At 43.1% G+C, this 23,685-nt stretch overlaps 1 protein-coding gene and 1 long non-coding RNA gene across 2 annotated transcripts in view; both read right to left on the reverse strand.

Annotated features, from left to right (window-relative positions):
* LOC103456792 (uncharacterized) overlaps positions 1-10,529 on the reverse strand; it is an 18,725-nt gene extending 8,196 nt beyond the window's left edge. The window contains exon 1 of the long non-coding RNA XR_532322.2: positions 10,355-10,529. This is a non-coding gene — a long non-coding RNA (uncharacterized LOC103456792). The remainder of the gene's footprint in view (positions 1-10,354) is intronic.
* Positions 10,530-13,255: 2,726 nt separating this feature from the next.
* On the reverse strand, positions 13,256-23,573 carry cdk13 (cyclin dependent kinase 13). Its single transcript, XM_008396542.2, has 14 exons — positions 21,514-23,573; positions 19,467-20,030; positions 19,223-19,375; positions 18,984-19,123; positions 18,507-18,677; positions 18,233-18,422; positions 18,089-18,145; positions 17,882-17,983; positions 17,715-17,792; positions 16,662-16,778; positions 16,459-16,590; positions 16,180-16,376; positions 15,167-15,661; positions 13,256-14,670 (listed from the first exon to the last, which is right to left on the reverse strand). Exons 1-14 carry the CDS (start codon positions 22,659-22,661, stop codon positions 13,985-13,987), a joined length of 4,230 nt encoding a protein of 1,409 aa, XP_008394764.1. The 5' UTR covers positions 22,662-23,573; the 3' UTR covers positions 13,256-13,984.
* Positions 23,574-23,685: the final 112 nt, after the last annotated feature.

Genomic DNA, 23,685 nt, shown 5'->3' on the forward strand with positions numbered 1-23,685 from the left:
ATTTTTTTTTTGTCTTTTTACCTCCTTGGAGCTGGGCTATTTGAATGTAAAATGAAAAGCGAAACAAAAATAAATAAATAAGTAACCGCAGCTCCTTGACTCACTCCATCTTTCTTCCACCACGAGAAAGTAAAAATCATACTCTACTCCTCATCAAATATGGATTGCAGTTTATAAGATCACATTTAAAATTCCGCCTCACAGTTCACGCTTTCCCAAATGTTGTTGGTAATCGTTGCTGCTTTTTTTATATATATATATATATTTCAGGGGCCAAACACACAAAAAGACAGAGCTCGCATACAAATTTGCATCCTCGCAGGCTCACACAAACACAACTATGACGGTGTTAAATGATGAAATAACAGAGAGGAACTGCTGTATTTGAATGGATATGTATTTAAATGTGTGCTCCAACCATCCCGGCGCTGCATGAGTTATGAGACCGCCTGATCACTTGTCACTGGCTGGCGTAAGGGAATGGGGCATGTGTCATATCTTGTTTAAGCAGCCTGATGCAGTGTGTGTGTGTGTGTGTGTGTGTGTGCGTGTGCGCGTGTGTGTGTGAGCGTGTCGACGGTTCACAGCGACTCCTCTGCTTCTAGTTGCAGCTCCTGTTGTTCAACGGTTCCTCCCCTCCGGCTGTTAGCTGACTTGGGAAGTTTCCCGCCGGATTCGGTGACGACAGCTGGCATCCATGTTTTGCAGGGAGGTAAAAAGAGGTCAGCTGAGGAGACGTCGCAAGCTTACCTTTCGCTTTTCTCTGGCTCGGCCTCTGTCTGTGTGTGTGAGACAGGCTCCCTGCAGCTTTCTAACTGTCCTGCGATGCGGTTTACGTCTCAAGAGGGCCGAAGCCCGACATCAACTCCAGCACACGGGAGACCGGTGCAGCCTGTGCCGGTATCTTCTCTAAATCCAATTCTTGTGGGTCTAAGAAGTCCTTCAAACTCCATAAACGAACCCCCAAGAGGAAAACAAAGTAGATGCAGAAAAGTTTGACTCTCCCCGTTAGTGGCCTGCTGCATGAAATGATCAAAACACATTAATTATTCATGACACAGAGGAGATTCTGGATCTGTGATGTGTGGAAAGCATCAGCAGGAGGCTTGAAACTGTGATTTCGCTTCCTGGTCTACGTGAAATCTACAATAATAAAAAAAACAGTCCTTCTATTCAAGTCACTTGAATTTTTTTACACATATTGTGATGCAGCAGTAATCTGGTAACTCTACAGAAGCTGCAGAAACTCACAAGAAAGGTGAGAGATTCTGTCAGTGAGAAAGATTTTCAGTTAAGCACAAGTCTGAAAGGAGGAGTGACATTGTAGGGGACACACAAAACACCTGGAAGAAAATCCACTTTCTGACAGACAGGTGTGCTAGTTAGAGCCGGTTGGAAGATGCGTGAAGCTAAACACAGGACAATCCTTGAAGAAAACATTTCAGAGAATGGGAAGGACATTCAGAGTCGAGGCCTAAATCCAACTGAGAATTGGTGGAAAGAGGTTTTTAGAAACCAGCTCAGATGGGATTGAGCATATTCGTGAAAAATAAATGTTATTTTTCATCGAATACGCTCAATCCCATCTGAGCTGGTTTCTAAAAACCTCAATTTCTGGTAGCGATATATAAAATCTGTGAATATTTGAGAACCTTTCAAAAAAATGCTTGTAGCTGCCTATTGCAATACTTTAAACACTACATTTACCTTAATATGCATTAATATGCTTATTAAACCGCAGAAGTTACCTTCCTTCCTTATCTCTGCTCTTGGGGCTACAGCCAATCAGCACCAAGGAAAATAAATTCAGCTTCTGGATAGGCTGCTTTTGCAAACGCCAGCCAATAGCGTATCAAAGTAGCATTGAGCGGAGGTACAGCTGAGGTATTTTGGATTCTGAAGCTGCAATTTGATTTCCCCAAATATTTTAGATATGCTCTACAGAAACGTTCTGAACGGCATTACCTGCAGGCAGGTGTAGCCAATAAATGGATACATTCATTTTCCGCTTCAAAGTTAACTATTGTTGACCAGTAACTTAAAATCATGACAAATTACATTGAAGTTTGGGATTGTAGTACATCAAAATGTCGAAGCGCCAGGCATCGTGCAAAGGTTCACCCAACAAAACAATCACTTTCATGACATCAAATTATTTTACAGTTTTGTTTTCTTACGATGAACTCTTCCCACCCTGAGCAGAAGACATAGGTTTTCCATCATTACTTTATCTCCTAAGTGAACTGAGCAATGCCTAATGATGTTATTTCATTCATAGTTTTCCTTTCACGCTCAACTTTACTGCATCTCTTTTGTCTGCTTCAGTAACGCGCTTGGCTGCTGATGATAGAAAAGATGAATAGCGCAGCACATATTTCGAGATCACGGCAGGCAGAACGACACGAACGAACGGCTTCATCTGGTAACGAACGACGCAGGAGAACAATTCGGTCGCCGGAAACTGCGCGATGTTCCTCGTGAGAGACGTTTACATCGGTTTTGTGTTTCTTCACCGAGTTTTAGAGAAGCAAAATAAAATCTGTAAGACGTAGTCAATCCAAAGTTACAGCTCCCTCTGCAAAAACGACGTTATATTTCATTGCAGAAGAGCAATCTGTCATGATTTGTATTGTAATGGAGCCACAGGCAGGCAGAGCAGAAGCAGCATTGGAGTGAAAAAGGATTCAGTGGTGGAAGAGTTCAGGATTTGACACTTATATCAAAGCAGGATCAGAACATCACAGATGGTAAAAGAAGAATCCAGTCAGGACCAGTGGAAAGCAGGCAGCTTAAATACAGAGGAGGTGATTAGCGGCATGGAAACCAGTGGGTCTAATTAGGGAAATGCTGAACAGCTGAGGAGGAGAGGCGGTTGAAGGAGACTAACGAACACAGAGAGATGAACTTAGGCACAAAATGAGCCACGAATCAAAAGAAAAAATATGAAAAAACTCGACACCAATTCAAAATATGCAGAGAAAAACAAGACAAGAAAGGAATTAAACTGTATGGAAACACCGTAACAACAATAATATACAACTGAAATGAACTGAGTATGGAAAGACCTTCCTGACAATAATATACAGATTTGAAAATCATTTTTGTGGCATGCAAATTTTAAAAAATGTGCTCTTTACAAAATCAATGATCCTCCTAAAAATGAAGTAATCAATTGGTAAAAATAACAAAAAAACATTACATTTGTTAGGTAAACCCTGCAATGTAAACTTAGTTTGCCCACTTTGTGAACAGCTGTTTGCTAAGAAGCAATATCTTTGGTTTAATCTTCCCAAAAGACCAAAATTATGATCTTGTAGTACGTAAGACAAAAGGAAAACAAAGATAGAAACACACAAAAAAGGTACTTATATCACATAGTAAATCTGCACAGCAGTCTCAAGCAAAAGGCCTTCTCTTCATTAATTCATTCAGTTATTGATAGAAGGGCAGTTCAAGATGAATCAAAAGTGACAATGGAGCAAAATGGTGCCGCAAAGACCCGGCGGCGTGAATAACAATCTAAATCAAATATTAAATTCATTCAAAAGGCGATGACAGTGGCACTGACAGCGTAATCAATCCACATTCTGGTCTGATCAATTGTGGAACAGCTCAAACAAAAGAGGCCAAATGAAGAAAGCAGTCGATTCCTCCACTGCTCGCAACCCGTCTCTCTCTCCGTCTTTCCCCTCGCCTGTTTATTAATGTTTCCTTCCACTCAGCTTTTAACTTTCTGGCCAGTATTTTCCATTTTTGCTCGACCGCATGAAACAGTCTGCCGTTTAAGAGCAGTTTGTCTGTGTCTCACCACAAAGGAGAAAGTGAATGCCTTATAATTCACCCTGTGATGGATTCCATCCTCTGGATATCAGTCTTTCTTGCCAGTTTGGGCCACGTTCCTTGCAAAATGGAATGAAAAGTTCAGAATTTATTCACAAAGTGACGATACTTATAAAATAACAAGAAATTTGAGATGACTGTTTATACCATTGCTCTCACATAGATGCTCAGTTTTTTAACATAAGAGCTTGTTTTTTAATAAAAGTATTTTTTATTACACAGGCAAGAAGGCTCCGGTTTGACCCCGTCTCCGATTTTAGATCACCGGTGACAGAGAGTGCTCGCGTTTCATTTTTAATGGCTTCGATGGATTTTTACACAAAACATTGAGTTCTTCCTTAATTGCCTAAACATCATCATTATTTTCAATTTTGCTAATGCAAGAAGAAAAATAACCTTTGAGCTCCAAACGCTTTAGTTACCTTAACGTGGGCAGTTCAGCTTGATGAATATATTGCTAAAAGTGTGTACAATGTATGAGGTTTTTGGCAGATTTGTATATTTAAAAAAAAAAAAAAAAAAAAAAGCTTTGACACCAAAAGCAGGAAAAGCTACAGAGCAAAAAACGTGATTTTGTCTCCAACTGAAGCTAAATTTGGATATAGAACAACAGAGACTATAAGATGCTCCACCTGTACTGGCCCTCTGCTCTCTAACTCCTATTTGTGACGGGTAGCGTGTATTTATTTTTTATTTTTTTTAAAGAAAACCAGAATAATTTGTTCAAGGAAAGATTTTGAGTGCTGCGTACAAGTATGGCAATTCCTAGAATCAGTGTGTTGTTTCCATTATTAGTTCCACTTAAGTGTTTTCCAGATTTAAGACAGCTGAAGCTATTAGCAGGCAGGCATTTCTTCACACCCCCGGTTTCACTCTATCACTCTTTGTCCTTGCGGGTGATTAGAATGTACTCTGCTTGTCTGTCTGCCTGCTCATTAATCACACCGCGAATGACTGGGTCCAGCGCTAAATATACAGTTTGTCCTCATCTGGGGCTCTCGACACAAAGTGCTCCTGCAGCAGAAACCCTCTGGTCAGAAGTGCGGGTTCAGGAGTCTGCCAGTGCACCAGCGAGAGCAAACATCTGGATGTAAATGTGGATGAAATCTTGAGTGCAAACACTAAACAGAGTGGACCCACGAGGTGTAAGACTTCTCCTGTGTGAGGAAACAACAGCGTTCTTCTCATCGCAGAAGGATTGTGCACGAATTTGAATGTGAGCTAAATTTTTATCCTTGCAGTATCCTCCTCAATATTCCAATCTCTCGAATGCTGATCAGTCTGACGAGGAGAGAGGAGGCTTCTGGAAGGCTCAAAAGGATTTTGAAGCACAAGTCTAGTTTTTGTATCACTGGCACGTTTCTGCATTTGCACATTTTTAACACCACTTTAGACTCATTTAATTGAATCCCGAATTTTCCATTTTGTAATTTATGCTTTTCCCGTGCGGGCTGATGCCAGTTGGAGGGGTAAGGACAAACACACGCATGATGAAAAACACTTACAGTCTACCACTTTGAAGGATGGTGGTGATGATGCAACACACATCACTTTGTCACCAGAAACATGATCTACTGATGATCCCTGAGTGGGATTATCACTGCTTCAGTTTCAGGTCAAATTTCTTCACAAATAAAGGAGATGCGACTAATTGAGTCTGAAAAAATAGTCGGGCTCATAAAACTGAAAATTGTTTAGTTTTCTTGTGCTAAATTAAAAGATTTTAATACAGGGAAGCAATACATTTGATTGGAAATTCATCTCCCTTTGAACAGACTTAAGGTGTTTACACACTTTAGTGCTGTTCTGAAAAAAACTATACATGAGAGTTAAACCCAAAACTATTCTGAACCTTGGTAAATTTAAGTTTAAATGCTAACTGTTTGGGTAGCTACTGGGACAGAGCTACGCTAACTGTTTGGCTAGCTACTGGGACAGAGTATGCTAACTGTTTGGCTAGCTACTGGGACAGAGCTACGCTAACTGTTTGGAGAGCTATTGGGACAGAGTATGCTAACTGTTTGGCTAGCTACTGGGACAGAGTATGCTAACTGTTTGGCTAGCTACTGGTACAGAGTTATGCTAACTGTTTGGCTAGCTACCGGAACAGAGCTACGCTAATTGTTTGGCTAGCTACTGGGACAGAGCTATGCTAACTGCAAGGACAAAGCTGCGCTATCCGGTTTAAGCTAGCATAACTCTGTCATGTCGGACTTGGATTTAATCAGTCTTGGAGCAAACAAAGGTGGCAAAAGATGCAAACATTGCCTCTGATGTTTCACGGGGAAAAACACCTGCTGTAATGAGAGCAGACATTTTGCTCTCATGCTCCAGTGGTGCCAACAGCTTATGACAGTTAAACAACAAAAAAGGATACTTGTGATTCAGAAGAGAGCATTCATCAGTCAGCTTCACATGAAATTCAAATAAATTGACAATGTGCCTGATGAACTTAATCACTCAACTGCCAAATCAGATCAAGTCTTCTGGGAGAAGCTGTTTTTTACATGAAGTCGAATGCCAGCTGAAGTGTAATCTCTTGTGACTGGTGGAAATGATTAAAAACCAAGGACACTTTAATGAGGACCTTTTATAATAATCTGCCTTTTTTCTAATTATCATGCTTTAATAGGTGTCTACATTTAAATGCCAGCTCAGGGGCAGGCATTTACCTGCAGCTAAAGCCCACATAAGCCATTACCTCTGGATGAATCACTGTCAGAGTAAATGAGGTTTCCACATTAATTTAAATCTAAACAAACTAATTTCTTTTTAGACTATTACGTGTTTGATGAGTCACCCACCAGCTGAGGAGGAGAAAACAGTGCTGGGATGTTTAGTTCTCAATGTCTGCTCTTTGATAAATCTAAATAAAAACATCAACATCTGGCCCATCAAACACAGATTTATCTCGTGAGATGTATTTATCCTCTAAAGGACCTCTCCTGGAAAATCACTCTTAAGGGGAGAAAAAGAATCTCAGTTTTATTGTGAAATTCGGGAAAAAGACATTAGCTTGTGTGCCAGTCGAATGCATTAAAAGCATCAGAAATGTGGAAAAAAACCTAAGCTTTACTGCTGCAGATGGTCCTGGTGTGGTAAAACATGTATTTTCCTAATTTTAAATTGTATTGGAGACACCCTAACGAAACTGAGGAGCACACTGTAAAAATTCAGCCACATCAACGAGTTAAATTACGATGAATTATTAGGATAAGTTGTATTCTGTTGCATTGCATTTTTTGGATGGTGTAACAAATGAAACGAATCAAATCAAAAAACCTCAAAATAATAATAATAAAAAAGTCTTCTGTGTGTACTTTAAAATGGACTACAGACGAGAATCTTTCTTTGGCAGACATGTTTTAATTTAACCAGAATAGTGTCTTCTTTTACCTTGTTGTAAAAAGACCTAGAAAAAAAATTAACGACGAAACAGGAAACAGAAATTCTTGCAAAGTCTCAAACAAGTCAGTAAAACCTCTTTAATCCGTAGCACCTTTAAACAGATTGGTTGCAAACCATTAAACATAAGTGAATAGTTCATTATAAGCTATTTAAAAAATGTTCATATATCACAGAAATGTGAGTTTCTGTGGTATGAAACTCACATTTCATACCACAGCGGCTCTGATACAATCTGATTCTGTCGTCTTTATGAAAGACAATTTTCCAAAACAGTGTCATTCATAGTCATTGGACTATTGAAATATTTTCCTACGTGAAACAACAGCAACAATCTTTGCTTATTTTGCTGTTTTGATGAGTTTAAGAGCCTCCCGGGTGAACTTCCCCTCCAGGTAATCATCCGTCTCTGGGTGTGTGTGGAAGTGTGTTTTTCTCTGACGGGTTCTGCTGCTCAGGAGGATGTCAGGGGTTCACTTACAGCTCGGGTAGATGGATACGGAGCCTGAGAAGTCAACATGGAAACGCCGCATTTTCTTCGGGAGTCGGCAGAGAAAACAAGCCTGAGAACAGGATATTTGAAGTCACTGCGGCTCCGTGTACGTCTCCCAGCGCAGGGTTGAGGTTATGAAAACAGAGCCGCTGAGTTCAAACAGTAAAACGCTTTCGGGCAAGGCTGGAACTGCAGAGCATGCTTCGTAACCAAGATATCTTATTTGCCTTTATGCATGTCGGAGTGGTTGTCACCCCGACTCCTACACTCCCCCGTGACATTTCAATTTGAGCCACAATAATTCTTTGGATTGCAACTCACATTTCACACATGATTTCACATTTCCCTCCACATTTCTTGAAGAACACTTGTGTTTGCTTGAACAATTCCCATTAATAGCTCCGCAGATTGTTTTTGCTGTGGATTGGACAGCCATAATGTGTAGGAAGCCACTTCATAAACCAGCTTCACGCTGTTTCACAGGTCATATAGCTTTGGAGACGTGAGACTTTGCGTGGCCTCGTGCCAGGGGATTCGTTGAAAAACGTAGCATTGTACCAGGGGGAGCAACTTTACACACTCTTAACAGAAATTAAAGACATATAAAGTAACATAAGTAACCAGATTCGTTGAAGCCCAACATTATTTTACTACATCTAGCTAATTATGTAGTCAAATGTTTAAACACATCTGACTTAAAGAGGATTTTTATCATGGAAAAATCAAAAGAAGTCCTCCAAGATATCAGCGGAGGAAATTCAGATCTCCACAAGTCTGGATTAACCATGGATGCAATTTGCAAATGTCTCAAGGTGACAATTTCATCTGTTGAAACAATTGCACGCTACTATAAACAGTGTGAGAATGTCTAACCATCATAATGTTCATTCTGAGTCCCACAGTGATGTGTTTTGGGGTAAATCGTGTGTATCAACACCAGAACAAAAGCAAAAGACCGGTGAGAGAACATCGTCTACAGCAGGGGTCCCCAAACTTTTTCCTGTGAGGGCCACATAACTTTTCCCTTCTCTGGTGGGGGGCCGGAGTCAGTTTGTAACAGAAGAAGTGTTACACGTTTATCACCTGCGCTGCCGGAAATTGTTGTGCGTTACTCGATTGATTTTTACCCAAAAACCGTTAGTGAAAATGTCACTGGGACTGACTAGTATATATTCCATTGAGGGAAAGTATCTTTAAACTTTCACATAAATGCTCGTTTTGAAGTATACTTACAGGCATTGCTTGGAAGAATTCGACCTGGAATGCGGCGTTCATAACAAACACGTGTGTTCATCTGCTCTACCGCTAGCAAACAACCGTACTGATTAAWTAACATAAAAGTCAAGCAGTTCCCCAAAAGTCCAACAGATGGCAGCAATGCGCCATGCAAAACAAAACACCCACAGTTTACAGGACACACTTCCTGCTAAAGAGCCCCCTGGTGGTTGAAGAAAAATCCACATATAAACCGGAAAAYACAATATATGAAAAAAAATCTGAATGCTCTCTGATATTGTTCAGGGGGCCGGACCAAATGTGGAGGCGGTCCGGATCCAGCCCGCGGGCCATAGTTTGGGGACCACTGGTCTACAGTGAAACGATTTCTGTACTAGGGCTGAAAGGCCGCTCAGCGAGAAAGAAGCCAGGCGAAAGTCTGGAAACACAGAGGAGGCACGTCATGATGGTCTGATGATTGGACAGAGACTCAAATGTTTGGCCATAGTGACCGTTGCTAAAGGTGGAGGAAAGATTTGAAACGTGCAAACCTGTGAACTTCCTCCCTACTACGAAATATAATATCAGGCTGTGCAGGAGGGACTGGTGCACTTCACACAAAAGATTACATCATGAGGAAAAAAACATGATGTAAAAATATTAAAACATCTCAAGACATCAAGCACACAACAAAGACACAAAGGTGTCTGTCAAATGGACAATTACCCTAAAACACGATTAGCTGCGAAGTAGCTTAAGGACAATAAGGTTAATATTTCAAAGTGGCGCTGGTTATGTCAAGAGGAATGAGTCAAAAGTCCCGCTGTAGAAAAGGGATGTCCAATTCTTCTCCTTCAGAGCTGATGTCCTGCAAGACCGACACACCTGAATCTTTACCTCATCATACACTCGGGTTCTCCAGAGTTCTGCTAATTACCTAATTATGTAATTTCGGTGTCTCGACAAAGTGTCAAGATGCTGCCTGTTGATGATTGGAGTTTGACGCCTTTGTTTTTAGATACACAGAACGTTTTTTTTAAGGGTTTGCCGTTTGTGGAAGCTTTTCTCCCCTCCCCAACAGATTTGTTTGATTTCCAGTTGACTTTTCCATGATATTTAAGGAGTGCCAGGTCTTCATAGCTCCTGGAGAGCCAGGTTAACTTTTAAAGTGACTTACATTGACCTTACACTTCAAAGGTAAAGTCTAAAGGTAGGCTGAGATTGACATTTCTGAGTAATATCTGCTTGTGCGTGATTTGCGAGCCCTTTGTCTTCCTGTATGGAGTTAATGGAGATGTCAGTGAGAAGTTAGAGCCTGACCTCGTGTGAAATAACGCATTCTGCGAAGCAAATTTAGCAGATCGTCCTCTGCAAAAAAAAAAGATTTGAAGAGATTCTGACCTTTTCGTCAACGTGTGACGGCTTGAGTAACCGGTGGTTATCTCCGCCGCCATGTGAGGTAAAGGTTGGTGCTGGATAACCTTTTAGAAGTGTCACCTTGCTGCTGACCTGGCGGATCTGACGCACAGCGCCAAGAGACGAAAGGCGGCCCTTTTGACACGCCATCATTCCTGATTGGCTCTGACGGCTAAGAGAACGTCAAGCCGGTCCAAGATCTCTGTCTGTGACACACTTCCTTTAAAACCCAGCCACTCATTAGAGGAGATTAACACCCCGTAATGCAGTCCCGTTAATGGCTGGTGTTGCACGCCAGCTGTAATAATACGCATCATACTGTAATTACTGACACCATAACGGGGTTTGGCTGTGCATGCATGCATGCGGAAGACTGCACCTTCATTGTTTCCTCGCCTCTACTTTTAGATTCTGCGTTTTAATTGAAATGAAATAAATAAATAAGGACAGAAGTGAACGCGGCACCGCGAGGGAAATTGCTTGGAAAGAAAAACAAGAATGCATTTCCTCTGTTCCCTCTCTCTAAACACACACAGACACGCAAAAAGAAAACAAGGTTTGACCTGGAGCCATGAAGCTCCCATTATTTCAGCTTACTCACCCCGTCAAGGAGCCACTGGCTCCAAGACGCTCTCTCGTATTATGGATCTCAAAGGTTTATTCAAGGTCAGCATGTTTATTTCTCAATAAATGACCCTGGACTCCTAATTATTTTCTCCTTCCACATTTCAGCATCAACCAACCCACAACACGGTACTTCTTTTTGTCATTGGGTTGCTCAAGATAGTACTGAGTTAGCAAACTGCAATAAGCCTGACAAGGTCGAGCCAGATGTGTTGGAGACAGGAAACTGCTCCGCCACGATTAAACCACAATGACGGGGATTAGTACGCAGCGTCTCCGTTTTCAGAAACCAAAGCATTCAGATTCATGGGTTATTGCTCGAGGATGAGAAGTTCAACTCATTCTTTACTCTTTCATGAAATATATGACATTTTGTTGGGATGATGAGCTGGTGTCCATTTAGCCACCTGTCCTGCAGCACCACCCAGTGGATTAACTGGGCATGACAGTTTTTTTTTTTTTCGTAGTGTTACAGACAAAAACATGCAGCGTATTTTAAACAGTACTTTATGTAATAAACAAACACAGAGTAGCACAAAATCTATACGAAAGTAGGATGTGAGTCCAAGTCCCTCTGCAACAAACGTCACTTGACAGTCAGGCGAGACACAATATTTTAGTTATTTTTGCTGAATTCATCTATGCAACCAGCACTAACTGCTAAGAAAAACAAAAAAATAAAAAATAAACAGCAATAAGAATAAACGTTTCAACAAATGAAATGTTACGCCTGATGAAGCTAACGTCACACTCTAAACAATTTCCCACAAGTTTCCAGCTGGTTGTGGGTCATAATTTTATTTTTTAAAAATGATTAAAAACCCGCCACAGTCGACTGTATTTCCTCCATCCACATAAGCTCTTTAAATTCTACTGGACACAGAGCGATGATGCCGGTCTCACTGAAGGCATCGTAAACTTTCAGCAATCCATCATCCACGCTGTATTAATCACAGACTCTGCGCTGTCCATGTTCTGAAGCAGCTTTGCTGAACAGATCCCATCAAGACATAATGGCTTTTTTATCACCAGCAATAAAATGTGTGGGGGGGGGGGAAATTGAGTAAAACAAAACAGACGCATGAAAACTCCCCATAATAACATGAAGCTTTAGTTTAAGTTGTGTTTTTTGCTGGTGGGTCTTTTAAAACAGCTAATGGCCAGTTTCCCATGTAAAAGTATTTTCCTTATTTACAAATTAATTCCCAAGAAATATAAAGTATCTTTATTTCAGAAAGTAAGCTGATTCAAAGTGGACAGACCAATCGTTATAAATCTGATGTGCATATTATGGGCAAAATAATCCGATTTAATGACTGACAAAGAGTGATATACTTCAGTTCATTTTTGATAAATATGGCCGACAAAGAATTAAAACCCCAAAATGCAGAATGCTCTGAAAAGCAGAACCAATAGAAATTGATTTTCAGTACAGGGATATTATTTGATACAAGATTTTGTGAATCGCTGCAGATTTATCTCAAGGAGGCCAAGACACAAAATGTTAATAATGGTGGCTGTTATCTCAGAATATTGGTAGAATGTTTAGTGGAAGGAAAAAGTGCAGGAGAAAGGAGTATAAATGCAACAGGGAACAATATGGGCAACATGAGGATTGGAAAATACAGAAATATTACAGGTCTATGCACTGTACATTTTATGCCCTCGGTATTTTGCTCATTTTGCATAAATTACTGCCTCACTGTGATGTGGAAGTTAATTTCACAGATTGTCTGAAGGGTTTCAGGTCCGTTAAATAATCTGGCCAATCAGGGACACACCAGGTGTTGCCTTTGGCTCTAGGCAGGTGTAAAGTCCTACTGGAAAATAACATCTTAAGCTTTTTGGCAGATGAGCTGAAAATCACCCAGCAAATAGTTGAGTTTTTCTTTCCTGTGTTAAAATTATATACTGTTGCTCTTAAATACATTTTCCGACATGATTTTGAGGTTTTATTAGCCTTTAGTCTTGATCAAAATTAAATTTTTAAACATTCTGTGTCAGAAAGTACAAATAGCATTTTTTGAATAAATTCCTGATTCCAATTTAAATTCACTTGTACATTTTTTTTTTATTACAAACTCCTTAAAAATCTGTTTACAATTTTTAAGAGGGTCAAATAAGAGCAAGAAGTAAATCTGAGTCACTACTTCAGCAGAGTGCAGGTCTGTGTGAAGGTGCTTGGCCCCACACTGCCCCCCTGTGGTGGGGTTCAGAACAAGACAAACAGAAATTACACACAAAAAAAAAGAAAAACTGAGACACATTGTTGGCATTTCTTTAATAAACATTTGCCAAAGGACAAGGGAGGAGGACAAATCATTTTAGTACAAAAGAAAAATTATTTCCTTTTTGAATTCTGGATCAGTTTGCTTCACTCATCGACGTTTCATTTTTTTTTTTTTTACAGTGCCGAGGATTCCCGTGGAACTCCAAGACTTCGTGATGGAAAATCGGATGTGCTGCGGTCGTACAAGTGCTACCCAGACCCAGTCCTTGAATACGCTCCCCGCTGCCGGCGCCTCATTCTTCAGCCGTCGACTTCAAGACGGAAACGACGACACCCTCGTCACCAGTCATGTTCCACGTGTGCATCCATCTCCTTTCATAGCCAAAATAGTTTCTGCCTACTTTGGTCAGTAGTGCAAAACATTAATACTACTCTGCCTGGGAAAAATTACAGAAAGGCTAAAAGGTAGAGATTAAAAATGTTTACCTGGCCTGACGCTGTACATCCCAAAAATAAAAAATAAAAGCAAAAAAAAAAAAAAAAGTAAAAGTTTAATTTAAAAGACAGCAGAATAGATTACAAAAAAATATGAAAACAGTACGAGCGAGAAAAGCTCCTGGTGTTATTCATCTGTCCTTCTGCAACATATTCCAGATTAAGGAAAAAATACAATGCTTTACACAGACTTAAGTTAATAAAACTGAGAGTGCATCTCCAGATCTGATACGGTCTAGAAAAACGGCTCCAGAATGCCGCTGCCTTCAGAAAGGCAGCCCTCGTCCTCTGATTGTTGCTGTAGAATTCACATGTGGAACAAATCCGAGGGGAAGAGGCGGCGCCCCGACTTGAGACGGGGAGCCCCAGGGTTGTCCAGGCGCCGGGATGGGAGGCGGACCCACGTCCTTCCTGGCCAGGGCGTGGTTGTACATGTGGATTGCGGCGGGGTTGGGCTGCCCCTCCACGGCCAACGGACTGTGATTGTACTCAAAGCGGTGGTCCTTGTCCCCGCTGAACAGCAGGCTGCCAGGGCCGGGGGCCGCCGCCGCTGGGGGGAAAGGCTCTGGGTGGGCTGGCGGAAGAACCCCAGCGCTGTTCGAGGACACGCCACCTGGACCGCTGAACACTTCCCTCAGGGCGTGGGGTGGCAGGCCCCCGCCCAGCATGTGGCCCATGTAGCTGTCAGCGAAACCAGCGTGAGTGAAGGGGGGAGGCTGGGGAGGAGGGTGGCTGTAGGCAGACCCCTCTGCAGAGGGAGGAAGAGGAGGGTAGTCCGGCTCTGGGGGCCGACCTCCTTCGTCTCCGCTGGCAGAGGCGATGGGGGGGGCGTGACCCAGCTTAGGCTCGGGAGGCGGCTGGCGGTAGTCCAAATCGGCGTGTGGGGGGGGCTCCGGAGGCTCGGGAGGGCGCTGGTCCGGGGGCAGGATGGACATGCCCCCAACCTCAGACACTGAGGGGAAAAAAATCATGATCAGAAACATCCGATTTATTTATTTTGATTTAAAACCGGCTGATTGTTTACAGAGTCGTGAGGAACAGGAAAGTTGAGAGAAAGGAAAAACTGAGCTTCCCTCTACCAAGAGAGTACAGAAAGTGGCAATTAAAGCCACCTGGACTTCCACTGAGCCACAGCATCATTTCCTTCATGCCCAAATGACTGATGAAGGAATTCATGCAGAAGCCCAGACTAACTACTGAATTATACCTGAATAGTACACAGACGAAGTGGCATTTCTGTATTGTGCATGACAAACATTTATTCTACAGGAACAAGAGCAAAAAAAATATGCTTCTATAAGTCATGTCAGGACACAGTGAGTTTTATCAAATTTATATTTAAGTAACACAGTGCAGCTTTAATGCCAACTTTGTCATCTGTAATGTCTGTCTGTGGCTGCTGGACTTTCTGGTTCTGGCTTTAATGGAGTGCTGCTCTGCTCTCTCACCTGGAGAAACAGGGCTGGGTTCTGGAGGCGGCTTGACCTCTGGAGGTGGAAGCGCTGGAGGCGGGGCGGCGGCGCTGCTGCTCTCCGCTCCTTCCCCGCTGTCGGCCGCTTCCTGCCTCTGAGCCTGCTGAGCCTGCAGCAGCTGGGCCAGCAGCATGGTCACGGCCGTGTGGGTGGCGGCCGCGGCTTCGCCCTCAGGAATAACCGGCGGGGCGGACATGGGGGGCGAAGGAGGCTTGGGCATGGGGGGGGTACGCGGGACTCCGGCTGGGGCGGGAGGCTGGGGGGGTTTGGCTGGAGTGGGTTGGGGTGCAGGTTCTGAAGGGTCAGAGGGAGCTAAGGCTTTAGTGAGCTGCTGAAGTGCCTCCTGGTTGACCTTTGTGCTCATGGACTGGACGAACTGGGCGGGGTTGATTGCACTCTTGGGCTGACCAAATATGTTCAAGAGGACGGCCAGCTGCTCCTGGGTGAACTGGGAGTTTGGACCCTTTGGTTCTGTGGCGAGACACAAAAGAGCATCAAATGGTATTCTGATAGAAAACACATTTAGGAAAGCAGGATGTCCAGGAAAAACCCGCAGATCAAAAGTATTCATATATCTTTATTTTAAAATCACTTTGATTCCACTATATTAAGTTCCATCCATCAACTACAATGGAGTATTACAACCAGGATAAGAAAAAAATATCAATTATGAGGAAAAAGGAAAACTTCTGTCATCTGGTTGAAATGAATTTTATGTATTTGGGGGCATTAGAGTAAAGTGAGTCAAATTCCAGATTTCCATTTGTAAAGCTGTTGAAAACCGTGTAAGATTATACTTCCTCACATAATGCACTGTGTAGTTAAGACTATAAAATCCCAGTAAAAAAAAAACACTGAAGCTTGTGGTTGGAACATGTAAAGCATGAAAATGAGGCTGAATTTTCTGGAGCCTGGGTCAACTCCCAGGAGGGTTCTATGGGTTAACTCCATCAGGCAAATTACAGAACAGCAAACGTAGCTAAACTGACCCAGAAGTGCAGAAGCAGCTGCATTCTGCGCCTTGACGCCCCCCGGAGCGGTGAAGCCCTGCGGCGTGTTGCTGCGGCTGTCATCGAGGCCCAGCTCCTTGCGGGGGGCCTTGGGGGCCACCAGCTCCTCTGGCATCTGCTTCTGCCGGCGACGCTTCTTACTCCACAGCTCGTGACAGTCCTGCCAAAGGGGAAGGCTGCAGAGACAGAAAAGTGTCAACGATCCGATGACGCTAAAAACAATCGGCGCGTGGGAACGACGTGGACGGCGAGGCGTACTCTGGAGGAGGCATCTTGTCCGGATCCACGTCTTTGAGGAACTCGCTGCCCAGGGCTTGTTCAGCTGTGCAGCGCTTGCTGGGGTCCAGGTTCAGCATGTGGTCGAAGAGATCCAGCGCGGACGGGGGGATGCTGAGCGGCAAAACAGAACAGCTGGAGAGCAGCTCCCAGGGATATGCAACGATGCTTCAGGTTCAACTTACAAAGCAAACTCCTCCCTCAGGCGTCTCCTGTACTGCTTCTTTGGCTTCATGGTGTTGAAGAAGGGAAGCTTTATGACATCTGGCCAAACAGCAGGACAGGGGCTGCCGCAGATCCGGCTACATGGACAACATTTATTCATTTATTTATTGCAGCAAAAGTGCAGTGAGATGGAAATGTAACTGACAATAAACTACAGCTAAACTCTGTCCTTTTCCCCATCATGAAGAAACAACAGTGTTCCTTTTACGTTCAATCAAAAAAAAAAAAAAAAGCCACAAAACTCACCACCTCTAATCACTGAATTTAACTGAAACAAGTCAAACTGTAACTTTTGTTATTCTCTTTATAAAGTCCTGGTAAAAACCAGCACCCTCGCTGCTGTGTGACACCTACGTTCTTCTTCTGCTGACGCGGGACTCTTTGGAGGTCTAAACTGTTCATACAGAAGTCTGATTGCGTCATGCAGTAGAATTAAAAGTTTTCATTTAACTATTAATTTACCAGGAAGTCCCTCATGATGAAATCTCTTTCTCGAAGGAAACTTGGCCAAGAGAAGAGGTACACCGGTGTATGGTATTCAAAACCATAAATAAAAAGGTACAAATTAAACATAAGTACACACAACATTAAAAAAACTACCAAAAATAGAACATGGAATTAAGACTTCTTAGAATGATTTGAAAGAGAACAGCGTTTACGCTCGTTGGTTAGAAAATTTTAAGAAGAGTTTCCTGGAAACGCAGCCTGAAACCTGCAGGGCGGTGCTGCTGCTCTAAGAAGTGCTAAACTTATCAGGCCATTTCAAAGTAATTTTAAGTCCGTCGTTCAACAATGAGGAAGGAAAACAGAGAAGCGCCTGCCAAATCCCAACCTGTGGTTCAAACTTCTGCAATAATTACTAAAGTGTTAATAAAAGCATCATGCTTGGAGAAAACAGCTGACTGTAGATATTAGCTTCCATCGTGACATCAAGATTGTTTCCACTGTGCGTATTAATGCATATTAAGATATATTTAGTGAAATGACCATTTCATGAATACAAGTTGACTTACCTGATGAGTTCTAACTGTGCAAGCTCCTGGTTAGCTTGAAAGATTGGTTTCTTTGTGAAGAGTTCACCCAGAATGCATCTGTAATAAACAGAAGAGCTCATCAAACATGAACATATAAACACGTAAGCTATAAGAAACGTGTCAAGTAAAAAAGGACGGTCACCTACCCGCAGCTCCACACGTCAATAGCCGGAGTGTAGCGCTCTTCCCCCAACAGCAGCTCCGGCGGGCGGTACCACAGTGTGATCACTTTATTGGTGTATGGCCGACTGGAGAAGCAGGTGTGTTCATTACTGACATAATCAAGCTAAAAAGCTGGACTAATAAAATTAGACTCAAAATCAAAACGCTTGCGCCAAGAACACAAGACTCACCTCTCTTCAGAGTTGTAGAGTCGAGCGAGTCCGAAGTCTGCCAGCTTGATTTGACCCCTGATTAAAGCGAGGAAAACATTGATTAATGACTGTTGGGGAGGGAAAACCTTCACTAAACTGAGGCTTGTTCTTTCTCTGTCTCACTTGTTATTGAGGAGTATGTTGGAGCACTTGATGTCTCTGTGAAGAAAGTTCTTCTTGTGGCAGTAATCCAGGCCCTCCAGCAGCTGCCGCATGAAGGACTTTATGTGGTTCTCGTTGAAATGGACCAGACCGGACTCCAGAAGACCCATCAGGTCGTGGTCCATGTACTCAAATACGAGGTAAAAAGCGCCTGGGACGAGAACGAAGGAAGCTTCAGTCAGCACAGAGACTGAAAACAGTCTCCAGACATGAGTGACTGGAGAAACCTTGTTACCTTTATCATTCTTGAAGTCCAGAGCATCCTCCTTGTCAGTGACGATCTCCTTCATGTTTATGATGCTCTTGTGATTGAGCTGTCGCAGAATTTTAATCTCTCTAATGGCCGTGATTGGGAAGCCCTCTTTTTCATTGTCCAGTCGAACTTTCTTCAAAGCCACCATCTCACCTGGAGGACAGAAGTCAAGAGAAGCTGATGTGTTTGACAGGGTTACCTGGTGGCTAAAAACTTAATGGTTCCCTAACAATCTTGTCATTACAAACTTCTTCAACTTTCAAGAGTTTTCTATCATTTTTAAAGCCAGGATGGACAAATGGACAAGCGGTTGGACGGGTGGATAGACAAATGGTTGGAATGGCAAATAGATGGCCTGAACTTTTAAGTCCAGACTAGAAAACACTCCAGACTTTGCCAGACTGTGCTGGAATGTTGATCCTTCCAGATTAAAACACTTGTGTTGATGTGAATTCTCACCAGTGTCTTTATCTTTAGCCTTGTACACTTGACCGTAGGTCCCTTCTCCCGTTATTCCAATGATCTCAAACTTGTCCACACAACGTTTTCCCCAATACATCTCTGTTTCTTTAATTTCACCGTGTCTTGGGCCACAGATTCTGGGGAACCACAGAAAAACATTTATAAAAGATTAAGAATAAACACGCATATTGTAGAATACAGTAAAAAAAAGACTGTCATGAACTGTTTGAGCAAACCTTGGTCTTCGACGAAGCGTTTGGGACTTTTTGTCCTCAAGTGGGCTGCGTGGGGAAGACGTGCCACAAAGAAGCTCGGGGGGAAGAGGTAAGTCGGTCAGGAGCTGGCGGGACTTCTTCTCCAATTTCTTCTTTGTTGAGGCGTCCTTTAAGCTGAAGATAAAACCAGGAAGTGCTTGAGCAAATCTGAGTGACGTCATAAAAACCTAAAGAAGTACTCAAACAGCACAAAGTAAACCCAAACCTTTCTCCTTTATCAAAGTTCTCAACGACAGGGGGCAACGGTAGCGCTGGCAGTGTGGAAATAATCGGAGCGGTGGATCGCTCCTTGTCTTTGCTCGGTCCAGATGTTGCCACTTTCCTTTTGTCCCGGTGTATCGAATCATCTCTGCCCTTCCCGTCTCTGTCCTTACTGGTCTGGCGTTCTGTGGTCTTCTTGGACAATTTGTCTGCAGGGGACTGCGGCTGGCTGGACTGCGGAGTTCTGGGTCCCTTCTCTGGTGGAGGTGGAGAGGGAGGGCGTCCCTTCCTGGAGGTGTGGTTAGACTTGGGGCTCGGCTGAGGAGCCGAGGAAGAACCTTTGGTCGGAGTAGATGTGTTGCTCGAGTTCTTGGCCTTGGCGGCAGCCTCTGCCGCTTTCGCCTTTTTCTGCTTGCTGAGCTCGGCGGCGAGGCTGCTTTTGAACGTGAGCGTGCTCGGCGAGAGGCTGGAGTGGCGGCTGCGGGAACGAGAGTGCCGGTGGCGGCTGTGAGAGCGTGAATGCCTTGAGGTTGAATATGGACTTCTGCTACGTGACTTAGCAGGTCGTCTGGAAGAGTAACAAGAAAGATATTTAGACTTCTGAATTTGTCTAAACTGGATGCTTATCATTTCACCCATTTACTGTGCTTTTATTGTTCTTTCACACCCACGTGTTGGTACAAAAAGAAGCTATGCCACAGACTGTTTCGCACTGCTCATGCTTCCCTTCGTAAACATTTAAGTGCCAGAGCCAGGAAATACAGCAGAAGCACCTCATTTAAACAAGAAACATTTTTTGTTTAAGCAAAGTAAAAATCTAGTTATGACGAGTTTTATATCTTATTAAATCCAAAATAGGTTTTCATTTCAACAAGAAAGGTCGTAACAGTAAAACAGCAACTCTTCGTGGGATGCTTGGGTGTTGTCTTGAAGAAGCCGATGTTTTAGGAAGCCATATTCTGTCAGGAGAATGTATTTTCTGTTGTTAAAATTAAACATTTTCTAGTTTAAAATAGCTTTCTGTCTCTTTATAACAAGAATGTTTTTTGGTTTCAACGAGATCACGCCCCTGAATTCAGTTTGTAGCTCTGGCAGTTAAACACCTCCGTACCTTCGTACCCACCTTGAGGACATTCCGGTCCTGTTTTGAAAACCCAAAGTAACTTTCCATTACCTACTAGGCAATATGGTAGGAGGATGTTCAGCTTTGATTTGATTTAAGATAGTCACAAATTGGCCTAATCAAGGATTAAAACACAATTTATAATAATTATGTGCATTTAGAGCCTTTTTATGATTACAAATTACCCCATTACCAAAAGTAATAAAATGGTGCACTATATTTAAGTGCATGGGTAAAAAAATTGAGGTTTGTTGGAACAAAATGTTAATGTGTCTGAAAACAAACTAATTTGCGAAAGGTCGGATTGACCCGACTTAAATCTGAATGACTTATATTCTGACAATTGTCCCATAAACACACAGAACCTGCTCAGGTAAGTTATTCTAATCTTCCCCACATGTCTGTAAAAACAAACAGCGTCTAACAATAATTTTTCCTTTCAAATTCTAAAAGTGAGTCAAAAACAAGACACACAGGTAATGCTGTACAGGATGATGCAGAGTATTAAAAGCAACGTCAATATTTTAATGACTGTGCTAACGCAGATAAAAGTGTACGAACAAAACAACATAGAGATAATAGGAACGTCCATTTGTATTCTTCATTAGTACAAATAGATTTGTTAATAAGGTCAGTATTAGCTGTCTTCCTGATGTTTTCCATCTCTTTCCTCCACCCCCATAAAAACAATTTCAGAATATTTATTAAATGACTGTATTCTGAAACGGACCCAAGTAAAAAATATTAGTGGCTTCACAATATCACAAAAATCTCCAAACCACCAAATGTATCATTCTTAAAAGCCAGCTGACTGGCAGTTTGCAGCAATAAGTGTGGGATGGGCAGCAAGATGTGGTAACCAGCCTGTTTCTGGCTGGATTCTAATAACAAATTGTAATCCTAGATAAGCTACACTTTAGGAGCTCACCTGACATCTGGACTTGGACTCATGGACTTCCTGTAGGGGCTTCGGGATCTTCTGCGATTTCCATTGGGACTTGAGACGAACTCTCCTTGTTCGTATGGGCTATGCCTGCTGAAACTGGGCGACCTGCGCCAGTTAACTGGACTGGATGGAGATCGCTTCCTCTTGTTGCTGGAGTACGAACTAGGTGACTTTGACACACCATATGCTCCGTACACATCTAAGTCCCGACCATAATAAGTGGAGCTGGGTGAGGGTCTTTTACTTATGAAAGTTGGACTTCTTCTAGATATTACCTGGTTGAACCCACCAGGAGACTGGTAGTTGTATGAGTAAGATGGCCCATAGGGACTGTCTGCTTTAAAACCAGGACTTCTCCTGTATGCCCTGAGGTCATCCCGGTCATCTCTGTAAGCCTGTGGAGCTTCTCTGTATGCAGACGGAGGCTCTTTGTCAGACCTCGTTTTACTTTTGTGCCTCTTTGAATCTTTTTTGTCTGCGGATTGGGAGGTCAGAGATGTGGAAGTCCTTTTGCCATTCCTATCACCGCTCTTTGCAGCGTCCCTTTGATTTTTAGAGCCACTCAGGCTACCCCCACTCCTGACTTTTGAGGGGTCTCTCTCACGGCTGCGACGGACTTTCTTCCTACTTATGTCTTTCCCTGGTTTGTTCTTCACGGATGGTCCTCTTGTTATGCTGTCCTTACTAAGGCACACCGCCTCCCGGCCCTCCAGTTGACTTCTTACTGGGGATGCTGGTCCGTTAAACTCCCCCAAGTCAACATCGCTAAGTCGATCCACTGCCAGCCCGTCAGGGTGAGGGTAAAGTTTAGGAGAGGGGCTTCCAGAGAACCGCTCCGACTGGGAGCTAACGTCGTCATATTCCACTAGCGTCCGAAGTTCGAGCTCCTTATCAAAAGCGCCCTTTCGATTATTTTCTGATTTTTCTGTCGCACCGATGGGCCACAGGTTTCTGTTCTTCCCCTGCCTGCGTTTCTTCCTTCGGGCAGCCGACGAGCGCCTCTTCTCCCGGTGCCGCTCTCGCTGTGTCCCGTCGCTCCCCGGCTTACTCCGCCTGTCCTGTCTGTTAGCATGTCGCTGTTCAGAGGGGCTCCGTCCGCGACCCTCGCGAAGCACCTCTGAATTGGGCATTTATCTTTCAAATAAGTCACAGCTACCACAAAGTCCAGAATAACAGTACAGAATGTTCTTTCAAAACTATGTCCCCTTATGTGCTGCTAAACAAAACATTGGGCTAGCGGTGTAACAGGCTACTTAGCTGACGTCTCTCAATTAGGCAGCCTGTCGGCTAGCAGGATCAAAAGCTTAACGTTTCCATTGCAAAACCAGCACAACAAAGAGCTCAGACCGAGTGCGTTCCTACAAATGATGACACTTGGTGGCAAAAAAAATCCGCCACACTCAAATAATATTGTGTTGCAGAGTCATAAAACCAGTCGGTACTCAACCATTGTACTCCAGAATGGCTGTCTCCCAGATTTGATAGCCAATGCTAATCGCTTAAATCAGCTAGCTCAAGCTAGCTAACTGTTCTGGTCCACAATCGCATTCCATTGAATCGACTACAGAGGCCCAAAATTACTCCAGTTATTAAAAAGCGTATTCTTCTTTACCGCTACAGTCCACGCGATGCTTTAAATCCATCCACCAGACAGTGTTACATTGTAAAAATTAAAAATCGTCCCCTTAGAAACTTCTTCTCGTCTGCCAACACACTCCAGTGTGCAACAAGGAAGTAGATAGCCCGCTAGCAGCTTAGCTCCGCTAGCTCTCCTTTCTCCTTGCGTGGAGTTCAAGGCAAATCAGTCGGGAAAACAAAGCCATTCAAAACAAGCTGTTCTTTAAACAAATCCAGTCGGACTGATGATGCATCTCCTCACAGCATCATCCAAATACAGCAGCCACCCTGACACAGAAAGCTGCTCAGAAACACTCTGGATTCATCTCAAGATATAATAAGTTTGTGCGTAACGTGGCTAACGGTTCAGATCGTCGAGGGCCGTGCAGCGTTCGAACTACAGGCCTCGTGCGTCGACGTAAACCAATAGAGTCCGCGTGCGTAATCCAGACAAGAGCTGACGTCAACGCGAAGGGAAACCCTTGCCTTCAAAATAGAACACAGTTAACAAAAATAAAACACCTAAACGATTTTCAA

This window comes from Poecilia reticulata, linkage group LG20 (genome assembly GCF_000633615.1).
Source record: "Poecilia reticulata strain Guanapo linkage group LG20, Guppy_female_1.0+MT, whole genome shotgun sequence".
NCBI classification, from domain to species: Eukaryota; Metazoa; Chordata; class Actinopteri; order Cyprinodontiformes; family Poeciliidae; genus Poecilia; species Poecilia reticulata.

Bases quoted from the DNA above. Each gene is read 5' to 3' on its own strand.
- cdk13 (XM_008396542.2), bottom strand. From the start codon at position 22,661: ATGCCCAATTCAGAGGTGCTTCGCGAGGGTCGCGGACGGAGCCCCTCT. The intron at 19,376-19,466 runs GTTTGGGTTTAC...TTTTATCTTCAG, and splicing joins AACTTTGATAAAGGAGAAAG to CTTAAAGGACGCCTCAACAA. The intron at 17,984-18,088 runs GTGAGTCTTGTG...CTGCTTCTCCAG, and splicing joins CTCTACAACTCTGAAGAGAG to TCGGCCATACACCAATAAAG.